This window comes from Fundulus heteroclitus, chromosome 10 (assembly GCF_011125445.2).
Source record: "Fundulus heteroclitus isolate FHET01 chromosome 10, MU-UCD_Fhet_4.1, whole genome shotgun sequence".
NCBI classification, from domain to species: domain Eukaryota; kingdom Metazoa; phylum Chordata; class Actinopteri; order Cyprinodontiformes; family Fundulidae; genus Fundulus; species Fundulus heteroclitus.
Genome location: NC_046370.1, coordinates 19,592,175 through 19,607,335, shown reverse-complemented (window position 1 = coordinate 19,607,335; position 15,161 = coordinate 19,592,175). Strand labels below are relative to the sequence as shown.

Sequence of the window (15,161 nt, the reverse complement as noted above, 5' to 3'; positions counted from 1 at the left end):
ACAGGTGTTAGTTTTTACGATGTCACCTTAATCACGCTCCTAAAATCCTCAATAAAAGTATGTATGCTTTACTTTTTTTAAACGTGATTACTGACAGATTACAGAAGTTTTTCATAATTTTAAAAGTTAAACTGAGGTTTGACCCATCTGTGCGTGTCAGCCAGTGGAGGCGCCGTGCATGAACTGACCCAGGGGCTAGTAACGAGTAGGAAAAAGAAAATTTCCACAAATAATTTTTTTTTAAAAGATACAGCTGAAAGCTAGTCTGTCTGCTTCATTTTCACCTTCTTCGTTCACTTTCTACAGATCAGCTGCCTGCCTGTGTCTACGTGTTTTAATGAGCAGACTGTGTGCAGAATCGTTTTGCAGTTTTAATAACATTTAACTGTGCAGATAATGTGAATATGTAAATTAATCAATTTATACCAAAGTAAATTCAAAAATAATATATAGCTACTCAGCAATTTTAAAGTTATCGTTTCTATTCTAACTAAATCTTGAAATAGAAAGAAATTGTTTTTCCTTTGCACTCTGAATTAATGAAGCCGATTTCTTAGTTCTTATTTGACACTGAGTTTTCAGGCTTTTTTATTTGTAAATACATAAATCATAAGAGCTTAATTTTACTTATTTTACATGTTGGAAGAGGTCCGTTGCTGGCATATTTTATACTATGAAGTGCAAAACCTTTTTTACACTTTTTGGGAATGCAGTAAAAAAAAACAATTTTTTTTGTTGCAATAAACAACAACAAAAAATAGATTGGGGGTGTTATGTTTAGAATAATCAATAGATGGAGGTTTGTAGCTGATTAGTCCTGATATGGTATAAGATGAGCTGTTCAGACAAGTAAGGACGACATCTCCATACATTTTTCTTTTTTTTTTTTTTTTGAACAAGCAGAATAGATCAGGATTTGTGTTTACGGGACGTTTTAACTCTAGCGCTAAAAGCCTCTTACCTCGGTGAATCTGTTGACCTGTTCTCTGCCGTGTTCCCCTTTAGACGACATCAGCATAAGTTTGTTCTGAAGCTCCAGCAGATCTTCAAGCTTGTACCGTCTCGCCTCTTTACTCATTTCTACCGTCACCAGAACCATGTTTTCAAGACATCTCTAAAAACAGATGAAATCAGTGAGAAAATGTCTTAAATCAAACTTTAATTCGGCCTGGAAGTGCTTTGTTCTGTCCCGTGACGAGGCCTGACCCCTATACCTTCTCTGTACTTGCGTTAGACCATCCAACGTGATAAACTCCATGCGCGTTGATGGAGGAAGCGAGCGAGAGCGAGGACTGCTCCACAGAGCCGTGAGTTTCCTTCAGGCCTTTTAGCCAGCTCAGCAATCGAGTCGACTCTCCCTGAAAGACAAATCCAGCACCGTCAGCATCACTGCTACGTGACGGAGTCGTTACTCCCCAAATCACAAAAAAAAGACTCGGTCAAGTCCATTCGCTTGCTTTGATGAGTTGCCGGTTATGTGTAGACACCATCTAGTTGATCTCACTGCAAAAACGGATCTAAAAATAAGTAAAATGTTCTTAAAGTTAGTGTATTTATCCTTGTTTTGAGTAGGTAAATAAGATTATCTGCCAATGGAATATTTTGACCCCTAAAATAATATAATTAGACATCCTGCACTTGAAATAAGATGATGGAGATGAATTGTTCCTATTTTAAGTGCAAAAATATTATGCCACTGGCTAATCATCTTATTAACCTGCTCAAATCAAGGACAAATACACTGATTTTAAGAACATTTTACTTATTTATAGTTCCGTTTTTGCAGTGCTCTTTAGGTCACTTTTTCATTCAAATACTTTCAGAAAGGTAAAAAGAGACTTTAAAAACTGGCAAGAAAGTTATGCAGCGTGGAAGCAGGCTGTAAAGGAACAAGGTTTGGACAGAGAGCTGTCTCAGTTGGAGAAAGTATTAAATCACCAGTTTGTCGGGGAGCTTGTCGTCTCTGCTCTGGGCGTCCCACACCTGCTGAGCACACTTCATGAACTCCTGGAAGCCGGCCTGCGGGGAGAGGGAGTAGAGCAGGGGCCCGTATCCCATCACCGCATCATGGAAGCAGGCCACCTGGTCGATCTCTGCGTCGTTCTCTCCGGCAGATATGGAAGCCAGTTCCACGTAAACCTTGACATCGCTCATAGCTGGAGAATTGACAGAAACGGAGAGCAGCTGCCGTTACAGATACGGTTACGTTCTTGTAAAATTGCTTTGAGAAAATGTGTTTCTCGTGCCGTCGACCTACTTCCGAGGTTCTCCCTGACCCAGTTGACCAGAGCTTGGCTTTTAAGAAACTCTTCCAAACACGCGGTGTGCTTGCTGGTGACCGCGGAGAGCTGCCGTCTGGCATCAAACAGCTCATCAGTGAGAGACGCCAGGACCCTCTGCTTAAAGGTGTCTTCATGCTGGTGAAGAGACAAGGGTGTAACTGGACCACTTAACTCAAAACCTCCATCTCTGCTGCACAACAGATTATAATAAATCACCACGACTGACTTCTTTATGCTGTAAAAACTATTTATATATAAACAATGAAAGCAGATTAAACCATACTCACTGAATGCTCATCAGGTAGATACTCAAAACTGTCTAACTGTGAGTGAAAGGTTGATCAAACGGACTAACCTGGCCTGACTTTGAACATCTTTGCTCGGCATAAATTGGGACAGGAACAATGCAGCAAAAAACTTTAAACATATTGTTCTAGGATAAATAGAGATCAGGGCAGACTGGCCTGAAAGATCCCATAAAAAATATTATCACTGATATTCAGTAATTGGGAAGGGGATCCCAGGAAAACAAGATATAAAAGATCGGTACTGTTTTGCGAAAGCTAAACAGTGAAAAGCTAAATCGTGACGCCGCAACTGTCCGCTGTGGCTGCACGCTCTTGCAGACGTAGTGAATGCTACAAGTCTATGACTGGATGCAGTTTGCGGGTTTCCTTAAATGGAAAACGTTTTGACCATTCTCCCTGGATGATTTGATAGAACTGACTTTGTAAAGTGCCTCCAGATGAATTGGTTCTAACTAAATAAACAGATTATTTTTCATCCATCCATCCATTTGTCTATCTCCAGCTGTGAATTGGTGAGAGGCGGGGTACACCCTGGACAGGTCGCCAGTTCATCACAGGATTATTTTTCATTTGATTTGATGTTTTGTACAGAGGGAATAACAGCAGGACAGGGATTAAAATCTAAAGTCTAAAGATTTTTCCCCAATTGCTAACGTTTAGCCCCAAAAAGTAGCCAGATTTACACTTTAAAACGAGAATGCCAAAACATCTTCAATGGATTGCTACCAATTAGTAACTTATTTAATTTACTCTATAAGTTGTCAGGTTAAGCCGTTATAAATAAATTAAGTTAGGCAAACTTAATTTGATTACTTGTTATCAATTGAAGCAATTCATTGGAGTTGTTTCAACATTCCCCTTTTTAAAGTGCAGGAAATGGGGATGAGAGAGCAGGGCGTCCCAAACCCAGAACGTCAAGGACCGAAGCCTCCGTATATGGGTTGCGGGTTCTACCCCCGCACCACTGCCACGCCCGTCTACTTTCTTTTTAGTGAACCTCGCATTGCAAGGATTAGGAACTCTATTTGTACAAAAAAAAAAACAACAAGAATCATCACGGCAAATTTTGAGTGTTACCAGTTGGCTGAGGCTGATAATTTCAGAGAAGTTTCCGGAAAGCCTCATCCTCTCAGCGATTCTCAGGACCGCGCTGGCCGCAGCCGCTGCATCGTGAAGCTGTCTGTACTCCTGGATCTGACACAGCCTCGTCTGGACCCAGTTCTCCTCGGCCGGGACTTCTCCCGCTGCAGAAATGATCTCTGACATGAGATCCAGCTCCTTCGTCAGCAGCTTTCCATCCCCCTGATCACCAGAGTCCTCTAACACCTGGTCCAGCTGCCTGAACTTGATGTCAGCTTCAGCGATGCTGACTCCCAGGTGTGAGAACTCCTCCAGCAGAGGCTGCCAGATGTTCTCAGAGATCTGTGCCAGAGTCACCTGGACGGGAGGCGGGACAGGAAATAGCTCTGCTATGGACGCTGCTCGTTTGACCCACGAGGAGAGAATCAGGTTGCTGTGATGCAGTTTGTGCATCTGCGAGGACATTTTCAAGACGTTCATACTGATTTTGTACCAAAGGACCGGAGGAGAACCCGTGTTCGGCAGCTTCCCTTCTGCATCAAAGGCCTGAACACGCACCAGTCTGTTCAGACTCACAGCACCGAGGTCTGCGCCGTGCTGCACTTCAAGAGCCGACGCCTCAGGAACTGTTCAATTACAAGAACGTGGTATCAAAAGTTAAAATAATGCAATTATGATGTAGGAACCATGATTCTGATGCACTGACCCGTGATGCTTTCTGTAACCTTCGCCAACATCTTTATCAGCGTATCTATCCCCTGCTTCCGCAGCATGAAAGCATTCAGGTCCTCCTCTCTCCGAGCCAAAACAAGCTCTGCATCAACGGGAACGCTCTCAGACTTGATGTTCCTCCTGTCTGTGGAAGATATTTTTCCCCCCCGATTTAATCTTCTGCTTGGGTGAACGTCTAAATTTACCGTTTGTCGACGTTTCATACATTGCCGGTAAAGTCCCCTGAACTGCTCTCGGTATTTCAGACAGGTCTGTAGATGTGCCAGAGACACGCTTCCTTCAAGAAGGGACGCCATCAGAGGGTGGACAGCCTCCACGCAGCTGTGGACCACCTGTCCCGCCACGTCGTCCACCTTGATGGATGTCCAGTTATCTTAGAAAGAAAATAACAGAGGACGGCTTAAAAATACGACGTAGAGCACAAGTAGAAAACATAATCGTCTGATAGAAGTAAATGTCCCACAGTTGGAGAGCAGAAAGTTCACAGCTGACTGTGGATCCAGCAGCTGGAGGACCATGTTGTCTCTGAAGCGAGCTGCAGACTCAACCACGACAGCAGACAGGACTCCAGGAGGAAGATGCTTCACCTTTGAGGTCAGGCTTCTCATCAGGTCTCCTTCCTTTCCTCTCTGTGAACATAGGGACAGAAAATGATGAACACTACATACAGTCACTCTGTACAAGGTAAGTTTAGATGATTTTATCCGATTGGCCATTTAAAAAAAAGAGCTTACCTCTAAATATGTAATATGTAACTGGCATCTATTGTAAATATAAACAGGCAAATATTGTATATTGAGTAGTTGTAGCTTGTTATCTACGTCTTAAAAAGTAAAAAAAAATTTTGCGTCTGCTGCTGAACGCTATTGAGCTGAATGTGATGTTTATCTTTATGATCCTGTTGTGCAAATAATCAATCTCAAGCATGCAGGAGGAACTGACATTTATAGCTGTACACACTGAAAATATCCCTACGATCCAGTCGCTAATCGGTACCGTACCTTACAGACAGTCTTGATGGCCGAGTGAAGCATCTCGTCGAAACAGTTCTGGACAACCTCGTGACTTTTGCTCAAAGCAGCCGCAGATGAGTTCAGACAACAGACCAACACTCTATCCTCTTCTGTCGACTGCACAGAGAGACATCTCCCATGAACAAATGGTTTTCATCAGAGAAAGCAGGGAGCACTTTTTTCACTGTGTGGACCAAACAGACTGACCTCAGATATCCTCTTCTTCAGATCTTTCTTTAGCTTTGCCTCCCAGTGAGAGGAAACGTCTTCAGAGGAACATTTAACCTTCAGCAGCGCGTCCCACAGCTGTTCGTTTGGCACAGAAAAGATTGTTCAGGTAAACAAAAACAGGTGAAACTATGTGAAAATTACTTTGCTATGAATATCAGATCATATGTATACAGTTTGATATGACCTTTTTGTTTCTCTTAGAAATAAACAGAGAAAACTTTTTTTTTTTTTTTTAATTCATTCATCCACTAATGTTTTGTTGGTGAGGTTATAGTTATCTCACAAATGATGATTGTCCTATTTAGTGGTTTTCTAATGACCAGTTCATTTCAAGAGTCTGTCTCTAGCAGTATCTTTCCATCAAAAATGTAAAAATAAAAAAATAAAAATTAGTTTTGAAACAGATTTTTAGGTGTGCAAAAGAATAATTTTACCATAATAATCAGTCATAGTGAGTGAGAATATATATATATATATATATATATATATATATATATATATATATATATATATATATATATATATATATAACATGTCCTGTCCCTTTACCTGGCTGTATTTGTTGATTTTCAGCTATGCAGTTATGTGTAACTGGGCTGTTTTTTCAGAATAAAATTGCTTTATTTTATTGATACTATTCATTTTTCAAGACAATCCCATCATTGATGTATACAGTAAATAGAAAGAAGGGGAAAAAAGGATTTTGTTGCTATTTATAATTAATTTTATAAAAAAGGAATAGGTGTTTTTCAAAATCTGTGATCTGAAAAATATGCCTGTCAGTGGTGCATCTCAATCAATTTACAATCTTTTATATTCTCTGTTTCTATTTCTCACAACAAGGATTAAATCAAATTTTTGTCCGCTGTATACCTCAAGTTCCTTTGGATAAGTGAGTGATGTTCCATTCATTAGTGGTTTTTTCAGCAGTTCATCTCTCCACTGACTGATCCGTTCCTGCACAGCAACCAGCTCCTCCCTGATCCTCTGCTTACAGGCCTCATCATCACCACCTTTGTCAGACTGAACCCAGAAAGTTCATTAATCACAGTTAGAAGATGAGCAGTTAGGGCATACCAGTAAAAGATGAATACCTCTCCTCTTAGCTTCGCCTCCAGAATCTCAGCCAGTTTCAGCACCAGCTGGACGGACAGCACCACTGTTTGGTACCACGGGACAAGTCGGACAATCTGAAACGCGTACGTCAATACTTTGACGCTACTCTTAAACACTGACGGCAGGTTTCCAGATTCAGCCAGTCTAGTAAACACAAAATAAAACGTGAACATAGTCCATCACGATAAAACCTGAGAGCCATTTGAATGTTAGTGTACCTGTCCTTCTGTTTATCTGCCTTCAACAGGATGTGGTTCAGAGATTTATCGGCAAGCTGTTTGCAGACAGGATCAAAAAGTAAGTGTTAAGATATAAAACTTTACCCTCAAGGCTGACATTTGATACCTTCTTACCTTCACGATTGCCTCATTTTTACTGAGATCCATTTTCTCTCCGCATGTTCGCAGCCTGTACAACAGACTCTGGATCAGATGCTCTGCGCCGACTCCCGTCAGGTCTGCGAATTCAGGAAGATCATCAAACGGGATCAGGGCCAACCAGCTCGTCAGGAGTATCGGCTTCTCTGCAGCTGCTGGTAACTTTTTCTGGATCAGTGAGAGCATTTTCCTGCAACAGTCAGAATAAAACGATGTCACAAGAGATCAAGAGAATAAATGAAGTCAAGACGGGTCGGAAATTGACTCACTTTCTTTTGTCAGAGTGGGGCTGCACATTTTCTCTGAATCGGATGAAGTTGATGCCTTTAAGTCCTGACCAGTCGTCCTCTTCAACATGTGGAGCCACTTTAGCTGCATCAGCTCCCGGCTGTCTGAGCCTGAAGAGGAGAGGAGGGAGCAGGACGAGCTCCACCACCCTCTCCTGGACACAGACGTTCATCAGACCAATCACTGTGCTGAGGGACGAAACGATTGCATAAATGAGTTCACTAATTGATCAAGCACAACCTTTATCATCTGTCTCAAAGTGCAAGAACCACTTTAAAGCGATCCAAAAGTTGAAAAATTCCAAAGGAAAACCTACTACTGAGGATTTCCTAATGAAGAGAGCAACTCCTCCCGGGTCGTCTTGTCAATCACGGCCTCTGAGGACACCAGCAGGCACAACTCTGCCCAGCCTTTAACTCCAAGGTTGATGTTGCAGAAATTTGTGACCATGAAGACAGACAGACCCAGAACCAGAGGACTGGAGTTTCTGCAGCTTCCTGGCAATTTTTCCTTTGGCTCGCCTTTTAAAATCTGCACCAAACGTTCTGAAATCAGCTCGAATGGCTGCAGACACAAAGGTTTGTTGTTAACTGAAGATTAGAAGTACAAACAACATTTCAAGCTTTGTAGTTTCTGCCAACCTTGACTACGGGAGGCATGGAATTGTCTGGGTATGAAATTCGGACTTGAGCTGAACTGAAACTCCAGATAAAATGCATCAGATGGTCGCACAGACTCTTGGTGCTTTGTTTGTCGGATGGAGTCCATTTCTGGAAGATCCTGTTCAGGAGAACTGATGCTGAGGTCTGCCAGGCGGTGGAAATTTCATCACCTTTTGATTCTTTCAACCCAAACAATTGTAGGCCAGCTGTGAAAACACTCTGCCTATCATGACGACAGATGAAGCCTTCATAAAGGTGTAGCTCTAGGTAAACACAAACAGATTTGTCAATACGAGTCCACCAACACCAATAAATGGGGGATTTACTGTATTTGGGGCGACTCCAGTCTTGTATTTACCTTTAATATTTGGGTTTAATGGGATCTGAAAAACTCTTGTGGCTGTTCCAGAAATGTATCTGTTTCTCTGCTTAACACCATACCAATATTTCTGGTAAAAACCTCTCTCCAGTGTATTTTCATCAACGGAGAGACGTGCTTCTACCAAAAGGTGTCCGTGTTTTATCTCTCTGAATATAAAACAAAAGAGATATCAGTCCAACCTTTTATACAAAATTTAACGATACTGATGAAACATTCAGTTCAAATATTGTTTTATCAGCACGATGTATATTTCTTTCAAGTAAAAAAAAGAGTTTAAGTCACTCCTTGCAGATGTTCAAAATACCATTTACACCCAACTGCAAAAGTATAAATATGGCTAGTTTTTTTCCACATGTTGTCACACTTCAGTGTTCCTGTAGGATTTCATGTGACAGACCAGCACAGAGTGGTGCATAACTGTGAGCTGGAGGCAGAACTCTACATTGCTTTCAAACACAAATCTAAAATGTTTAAAGTCAATTTCTGTGTTCAAACCTCTTTGCTCCTGTACCTCTAAATAAATTCTAGTAAATCAATTACCTACAGAAATCTCTTCAAGGGGCCTAGTCATGGACTATGGCTTTATGAAATTCTACACCAGTAGCTCACTCTGTTTGCATACAAAGGTTTCCGATTAAATTATCAAACCCTACTGGTTTACTGTATTTTATTTCTGTGTTTTACACATTTTTTCGCTTTATTTGATAGTAAATTAAACACCTTTGTGCATATTTACCTTTGCAAGACCACATAATCGGAAGTACGATATTTCGCGTGCACGCATTGAGTAAACGAGAGGAGGCAACTTTAACTTTACAAAGCTAAATGCTTGTTTCTGTCCGTGAACAAATGACACAAACAGCTTTTAAACTCTTCAGAGAAAGAAGGAACATGTAGCCGATCCACTCAACATTAAAACTTTTCTGTCCACTCTTAAGTTACTCTCTATTTAAAACAAGCAGAGTTCCTTCTTAAACCCAAAGTTTTTTTTGTTTCTGTTAGCTAAAGAACAAGCTTCCTTTGGTTTGCCCTTTGGGCACATCCAATGTAAAATGTCTTTCCGAACTATATGATTATTTTACAAAGTAAAATGGGAAAACAGTTCAGCGTCTAAATCAGGGGTCACAAACTCCAGAGTTCAGTGGTCACCATGCTGCAACTTCTAGATAGATTCCTGATCCAAAGCAAATGGATTAAATGCCCCCATTACCTCCTCAGTATAAAATGAGGTTTTCTACTTAACTGATACTGACCCAATTATTTGATTCATGTGCATTAATCGCCAAAGATCAGAGAGAACCATGCACAGAACATCCAAAAGCCAACATAAAAGCCCTGCAAATGTAATAGCAGCAAATGGTGGTTCGACCACTGATCAACTAAGGGACTGAATACAAATTTACACTTTTCAGGGTTTCATTTCTTTGAACACGATGCATCCTTTTCCTTACACCTCACAATTACGGACAGCTTTGGTTTAGTCTATCATAATCTATCAAAGTCCCAATACAACATTCTGAAGTTTGTGTTTGCAACGTGAGAAATGTGAAAACTTCAAAGCGTTAAGAATATGTCTTTAACCCAATATTGTTTATGAAACTGTGCAAATTTATAAAATTATTCCCCAAGTAAACTGGATTTGGAATATGTTAAAAGTGAGGGGAAACTGCCAATCTAAACCCAACACTTTCTAAAACGTTTAATAAGGTTCTTGATTAGCATTTAAGGAATCTTGAAACAATGGGGGTAAAAAAAGGTTGCCATTCTTCACCTGCTTTAAATGCCACCAGTCAAATATGTGAAGTAATTTGGTTGGTGCATCACTGAGAATAATACTCACACAGAATGTGTTATTTCAAAGGGCAAATGCCCATAATCATTATAACACAATAGGAGTTTGTCGTGTTCTTGGTTGAATCTAAACTTTTTGTCCAGCACAGCGTAGATGTGCAATGTAAACATGGGAGCGCCAGGAGGAGGTCTGATTGGGCTACGATCCCTGTGAAGAGAAAAGGATTTGTTTTAATTTGTCAGGCTCGGCCCCAAAAACTACCAAAGCCATTTCTCACCGGGTGCTTAGAGGTGCTTTATCTGCTTTCTTTGAGGGTGCCGAACTGGACGTTCCCTCTCCTGCTTGTCCTCCAGAGACAGCGTTGGCGTAGGACTTTAGTTTGGCATCCTGGTCAGGCTGAGATGATGCCGCCTTATCTGATAATCCTGGAGGTTGATCATTCTCGTTTTTAGTCGTTGACTCGGTTGTGCTGCCTTCGACTGGATTGTCATTTGGCCCGGGGATAGCGCCGTTGTCCGGCCAAGACTTGGGTTCAGTCTCAGCAAGACCAGGAGTGTCTTGTTGACTCTTTTTTTGTGAGGAGTCATCTTGCTTCGGATCGAGGAAGTCTGTCTGTGTTTCCTTGTTCTTCTGAAACACAACTACAGTCTGTGTGAATTTATGTTTGCCTTTAAGTTTCTTTGTTTGCGTCTGAGTTTGCACCATCTTTGTATCTTTCTGGGGTTTTTCAACATTTCCCTCTTTTTGCAAGCCTTCTTCCGCCTGAAGATGCTGGTCTTTTGCAAACACGCCTTCCTCGGTTTGGCTGCTTGTGGTCTCAACAGCCTCATTCTCTTCTTTTTCTGTGATTTCACCTTTCAGATCAGAGACGCTCTTTTTTCTCCTCTGATTTCTTCTTTGCCTCCTTTTCTTTTCCCGATTGTTTCTGGTAGGATTCACGGATTCTTGTTGCTGGAATATACATTTAAATTGGTTTGGTGGTATATAATTTTTAATGAAAAACAAAAAAGCCCAGAATATTAACACTTTACATCTAAAGTTCTACCTCAGTTCTCTTTCGGGGTCGTTTGGTTGCAACATCGTCACTTTTCCTGGATTGCTCCTGGGATTCAGGGGCCCCATGGAGGTTTGCTGCCCCGTCCGCCATCCGTGGGGATGACTTTCCACGGAGAGTCCCCCTTACTCTGATATCTGTAACGCTGGTAAAAATGTTTGCATCTACTCATCATGGGCTTTCAAATCATATCATTTTAGGCCTTTAATGATGCATTTGAATGTTGTTTTTTTCCAGGAAAAGACATGCACAACATGTAATTTGAGGGAGTTTTGAAAACAGTTTAACTTTTATTTTCTTGTGGATTTTCAGGAACAACTGTGGCATAAACTGCCATAAACTAAACGTTGTTGCATCACCAGTCCATAGAAGATTTAATTTTACACCGTTGTGAACTTGGAAAAAATAGGCTTCACTGCATTAGGGTCCAAAATGTCAATAATATTTAATGTTTTAAGTCACTTTTAGTAAAAACATGCCACAAAAAACGAGTGGGGTTACAGCTATAGGGACTGTAAATCTCATAGTTCACAATGATTCAGGTTAAAGCGAGTGATAAAATGGGACAATCACATTCTTGGTTTAATGATTAGAGACAAAATTCAAAAAGTGTTTGACTAACTCCAAAACAGCTATGAGTGAAGAATGTTTAATACTTATTTCCCCCCTGTAATGAATAAAAAACTGCTTTATTTGGCTAAAAGAAAGAAGGAAAGCTGGTTCCCTCCGATGCTTTTACAGCCAAATCAGCAATAATAATAAACCATTTACAGAAGAGTTTCTTGTTCAAGCTAGCTTAACTAGAAGTTAGCCTATTTGTTTTAGACTAGAGAAACTAAATAAAACATAAAACGATTTAAGATGTTTGTCATCTGACTTTTTAACTATATATAAATGCAAAGCGAAGATTATTAAAAAACTATTCCAGATTTAAAGTTGTATGTTGCTTACCAGTTTGACTGTGAGCCGCAGGTCTAGCAGTCAGAAATGTTGTGTGATTGTTTTCATACAGACGCTGCTGTCATAGTTAGGGACAGTCTGCAAATGTGTCGTCTGTTCCGCGAACGGGTACATTTGTAAATTTCCACGCCTTGAAATACATTTCGCTGGTTAGTAAAACCCTTATATAAAACAAACAAAATAAGCGGATAGCTAAATTAACAGATAATACACAAGTTTGCGTGTTTCTTTGTTGCTATTTAGTGCGTAATTTTTTCACGGTCTCTAAATCACCTGCAAGTCTTTTCAGTTTCGTTTCTGCTGTCGTCTCATGGAAGAAGAAACCTATGCTGCGTTCAGGTGGTTAACTTTCGTTTTTGTTCTTTTTGCAGCAAAAGGTGTTATATCACCGGATATTTTACTTAATAGCAATGTCTATCCGTTTTAGATTTTTAAAGTTATCTATTCAGGTCATATACAAATACATTTTTGAAATTCCTTGAAAGCTCAGAAATAAAATGTAATGATCACACACCAATATCTATGAACAGAGACAATGAACAGCCTGTTTACAGTAAATTCTACAGTAAATTCTCTAGAATGTAAGAATAAATAAATCATAGATAGAAAATCTCTATTTCATACCCCTAATTTCCATTTTTTTTTCAAATGTAAAGCACATTTTTGAAGACACACATAAATAAACAAACAAAAAAAGGCAAGTATCATACATTTTCTTGAAGGAGGGGCCCAAAACCTTTTCCAGTTTAAAATTAATAATTGCATTCCCAGATTCCAACCCCGGGATCGTTTCAATCTCTGTTGTAACCATTGACTGTGGCGACCCCTGAATTCTTTAGGCTGGAAGCAGCCTAGAGAACTCCCTAGGTTATTATTAACCAAGAATAATAGAATATCAGAACCAAAAAAACATGCATTTTAGGAACATAAATCCACAGAGTTAATAAAAGTTTTAGTCCTGCATCATGGTAAAATTACATAAATAATTTACAGATTAATTCATGTAAAAGTTATGACACCCTATTAGCATATTTAATATTTTTAATAACACTGGTAATTTCAAGACCATGGTCTCGGATTTGGAGGCACTGATTTTCATCCCGGCCGCTTCGCACTCGGCTGCGAACCGCTCCAGTGAGAGCTGTAGATCACGCCCTGATGAAGCCAATAGGACCACGTCATCCGCGAATAGCAGAGACGCAATCCTAAGGCCACCAAAGCGGATCCCCTCAACACCTTGGCTGCGCCTAGAAATTCTGTCCATAAAAGTTATGAACAGAATCGGTGACAAAGGGCAACCTTGGCGGAGTCCAACTCTCACCGGAAACGAGTCCGACTTACTGCCGGCAATGCGGACCAGACTCTGACACCGGTCGTACAGAGACCTGACAGCCCTTATTAAAGGGTCCGGTACTCCATACTCCCGGAGTACCCCCCACAGGATCCCCCGGGGGACACGGTCGAATGCCTTCTCCAGATCCACAAAGCACATGTAGACTGGTTGGGCAAACTCCCATGCCCCCTCAAGAATCCTGCTGAGGGTGTAGAGCTGGTCCAGTGTTCCACGGCCAGGACAAAAACCACACTGCTCTTCCTGAATCCGAGATTCGACAATCCGACGGACCCTCCTTTCCAGAACCCCTGAATAGACCTTACCAGGGAGGCTTAAGAGTGTGATTCCCCTGTAGTTGGAACACACCCTCCGGTCCCCCTTTTTAAATAGGGGGACCACCACCCCAGTCTGCCAATCCAGGGGAACTGCCCCCGATGTCCACGCAATGTTGCAGAGCCGCGTTAACCAACACAGCCCCACAACATCCAGAGCCTTAAGGTACTCAGGGCGAATCTCATCCACCCCCGGGGCCTTGCCACCGAGGAGCTTTTTAACAACCTCGGCAACCTCAGCACCAGAGATGGGAGAACCCGACCCAGAGTCCTCAGGCTCTGCTTCCTCAATGGAAGACGTGTTGGTGGGATTAAGGAGGTCTTCGAAGTATTCCGCCCACCGACGCACGACGTCCCGAGTCGAGGTCAGCAGCACACCACCCCCACTGTAAACAGTGTTGGTACTGCACTGCTTCCCTCTCCTGAGACGCCGGATGGTGGACCAGAATCGCTTCGAAACCGTACGGAAGTCTTTCTCCATGGCCTCTCCGAACTCTTCCCACGCCCGAGTTTTTGCCTCGGCGACCAGCCGAGCTGCCTGCCGCTTCGACTGCCGGTACACATCAGCTGCTTCCGGAGTCCCACAGGCCAAAAAAGCCCGGTAGGACTCCTTCTTCAGCTTGACGGCTTCCCTCACCGCTGGTGTCCACCAGCGGGTTCGAGGGTTGCCGCCACGACATGCACCGACAACCTTGCGGCCACAGCTCCGACTAGCCGCCTCAGCAATAGAGGCGTGGAACATGGTCCATTCAGACTCAATGTCCCCCGGAAAAGGGTAGAGTGCCTTCTCCGGGTTGGGGAGGATGTCCTGCCCCTAGTGGAGGAGTTCAAGTATCTTGGGGTCTTGTTCACGAATGGGGGGAAGATGGAGCGGGAGATCGACAGGCGGATTGGTGCAGCGTCTGCTGTGAAGCGGGCGCTGTACCGATCCGTTGTGGTGAAGAGAGAGCTGAGCCAAAAGGCGAAGCTCTCGATTTACCGGTCGATCTACGTTCCTACCCTCATCTATGGTCACGAGCTTTGGGTCGTGACCGAAAGAACGAGATCCCGGATACAAGCGGCTGAAATGAGTTTTCTCCGTAGTGTGTCTGGGCTCTCCCTTAGAGATAGGGTGAGGAGCTCAGTCATCCGGGGAGGACTCAGAGTAGAGCCGCTGCTCCTCCACGTCGAGAGGAGCCAGTTGAGGTGGCTCGGGCATCTGGTCAGGATGCCTCCTGGA

At 42.2% G+C, this 15,161-nt stretch overlaps 1 protein-coding gene across 1 annotated transcript in view; it reads right to left on the bottom strand.

Annotated features, from left to right (window-relative positions):
• rnf213b (ring finger protein 213b) overlaps positions 1–12,322 on the bottom strand; it is a 39,826-nt gene extending 27,504 nt beyond the window's left edge. Inside the window, 22 exon segments of the mRNA XM_021308104.2 lie at positions 962–1,114; positions 1,215–1,358; positions 1,939–2,156; positions 2,258–2,417; positions 3,668–4,296; positions 4,377–4,526; positions 4,608–4,775; positions 4,866–5,031; positions 5,404–5,532; positions 5,623–5,721; positions 6,520–6,669; positions 6,741–6,906; positions 6,981–7,036; positions 7,116–7,329; positions 7,409–7,615; positions 7,744–7,991; positions 8,069–8,352; positions 8,448–8,617; positions 10,312–10,470; positions 10,541–11,214; positions 11,309–11,462; positions 12,269–12,322. Coding sequence (XP_021163779.2) covers positions 962–1,114; positions 1,215–1,358; positions 1,939–2,156; positions 2,258–2,417; positions 3,668–4,296; positions 4,377–4,526; positions 4,608–4,775; positions 4,866–5,031; positions 5,404–5,532; positions 5,623–5,721; positions 6,520–6,669; positions 6,741–6,906; positions 6,981–7,036; positions 7,116–7,329; positions 7,409–7,615; positions 7,744–7,991; positions 8,069–8,352; positions 8,448–8,617; positions 10,312–10,470; positions 10,541–11,214; positions 11,309–11,410 — 4,446 coding nt within the window. The 5' untranslated portion in view covers positions 11,411–11,462; positions 12,269–12,322.
• Between the last annotated feature and the right edge of the window lie 2,839 nt (positions 12,323–15,161).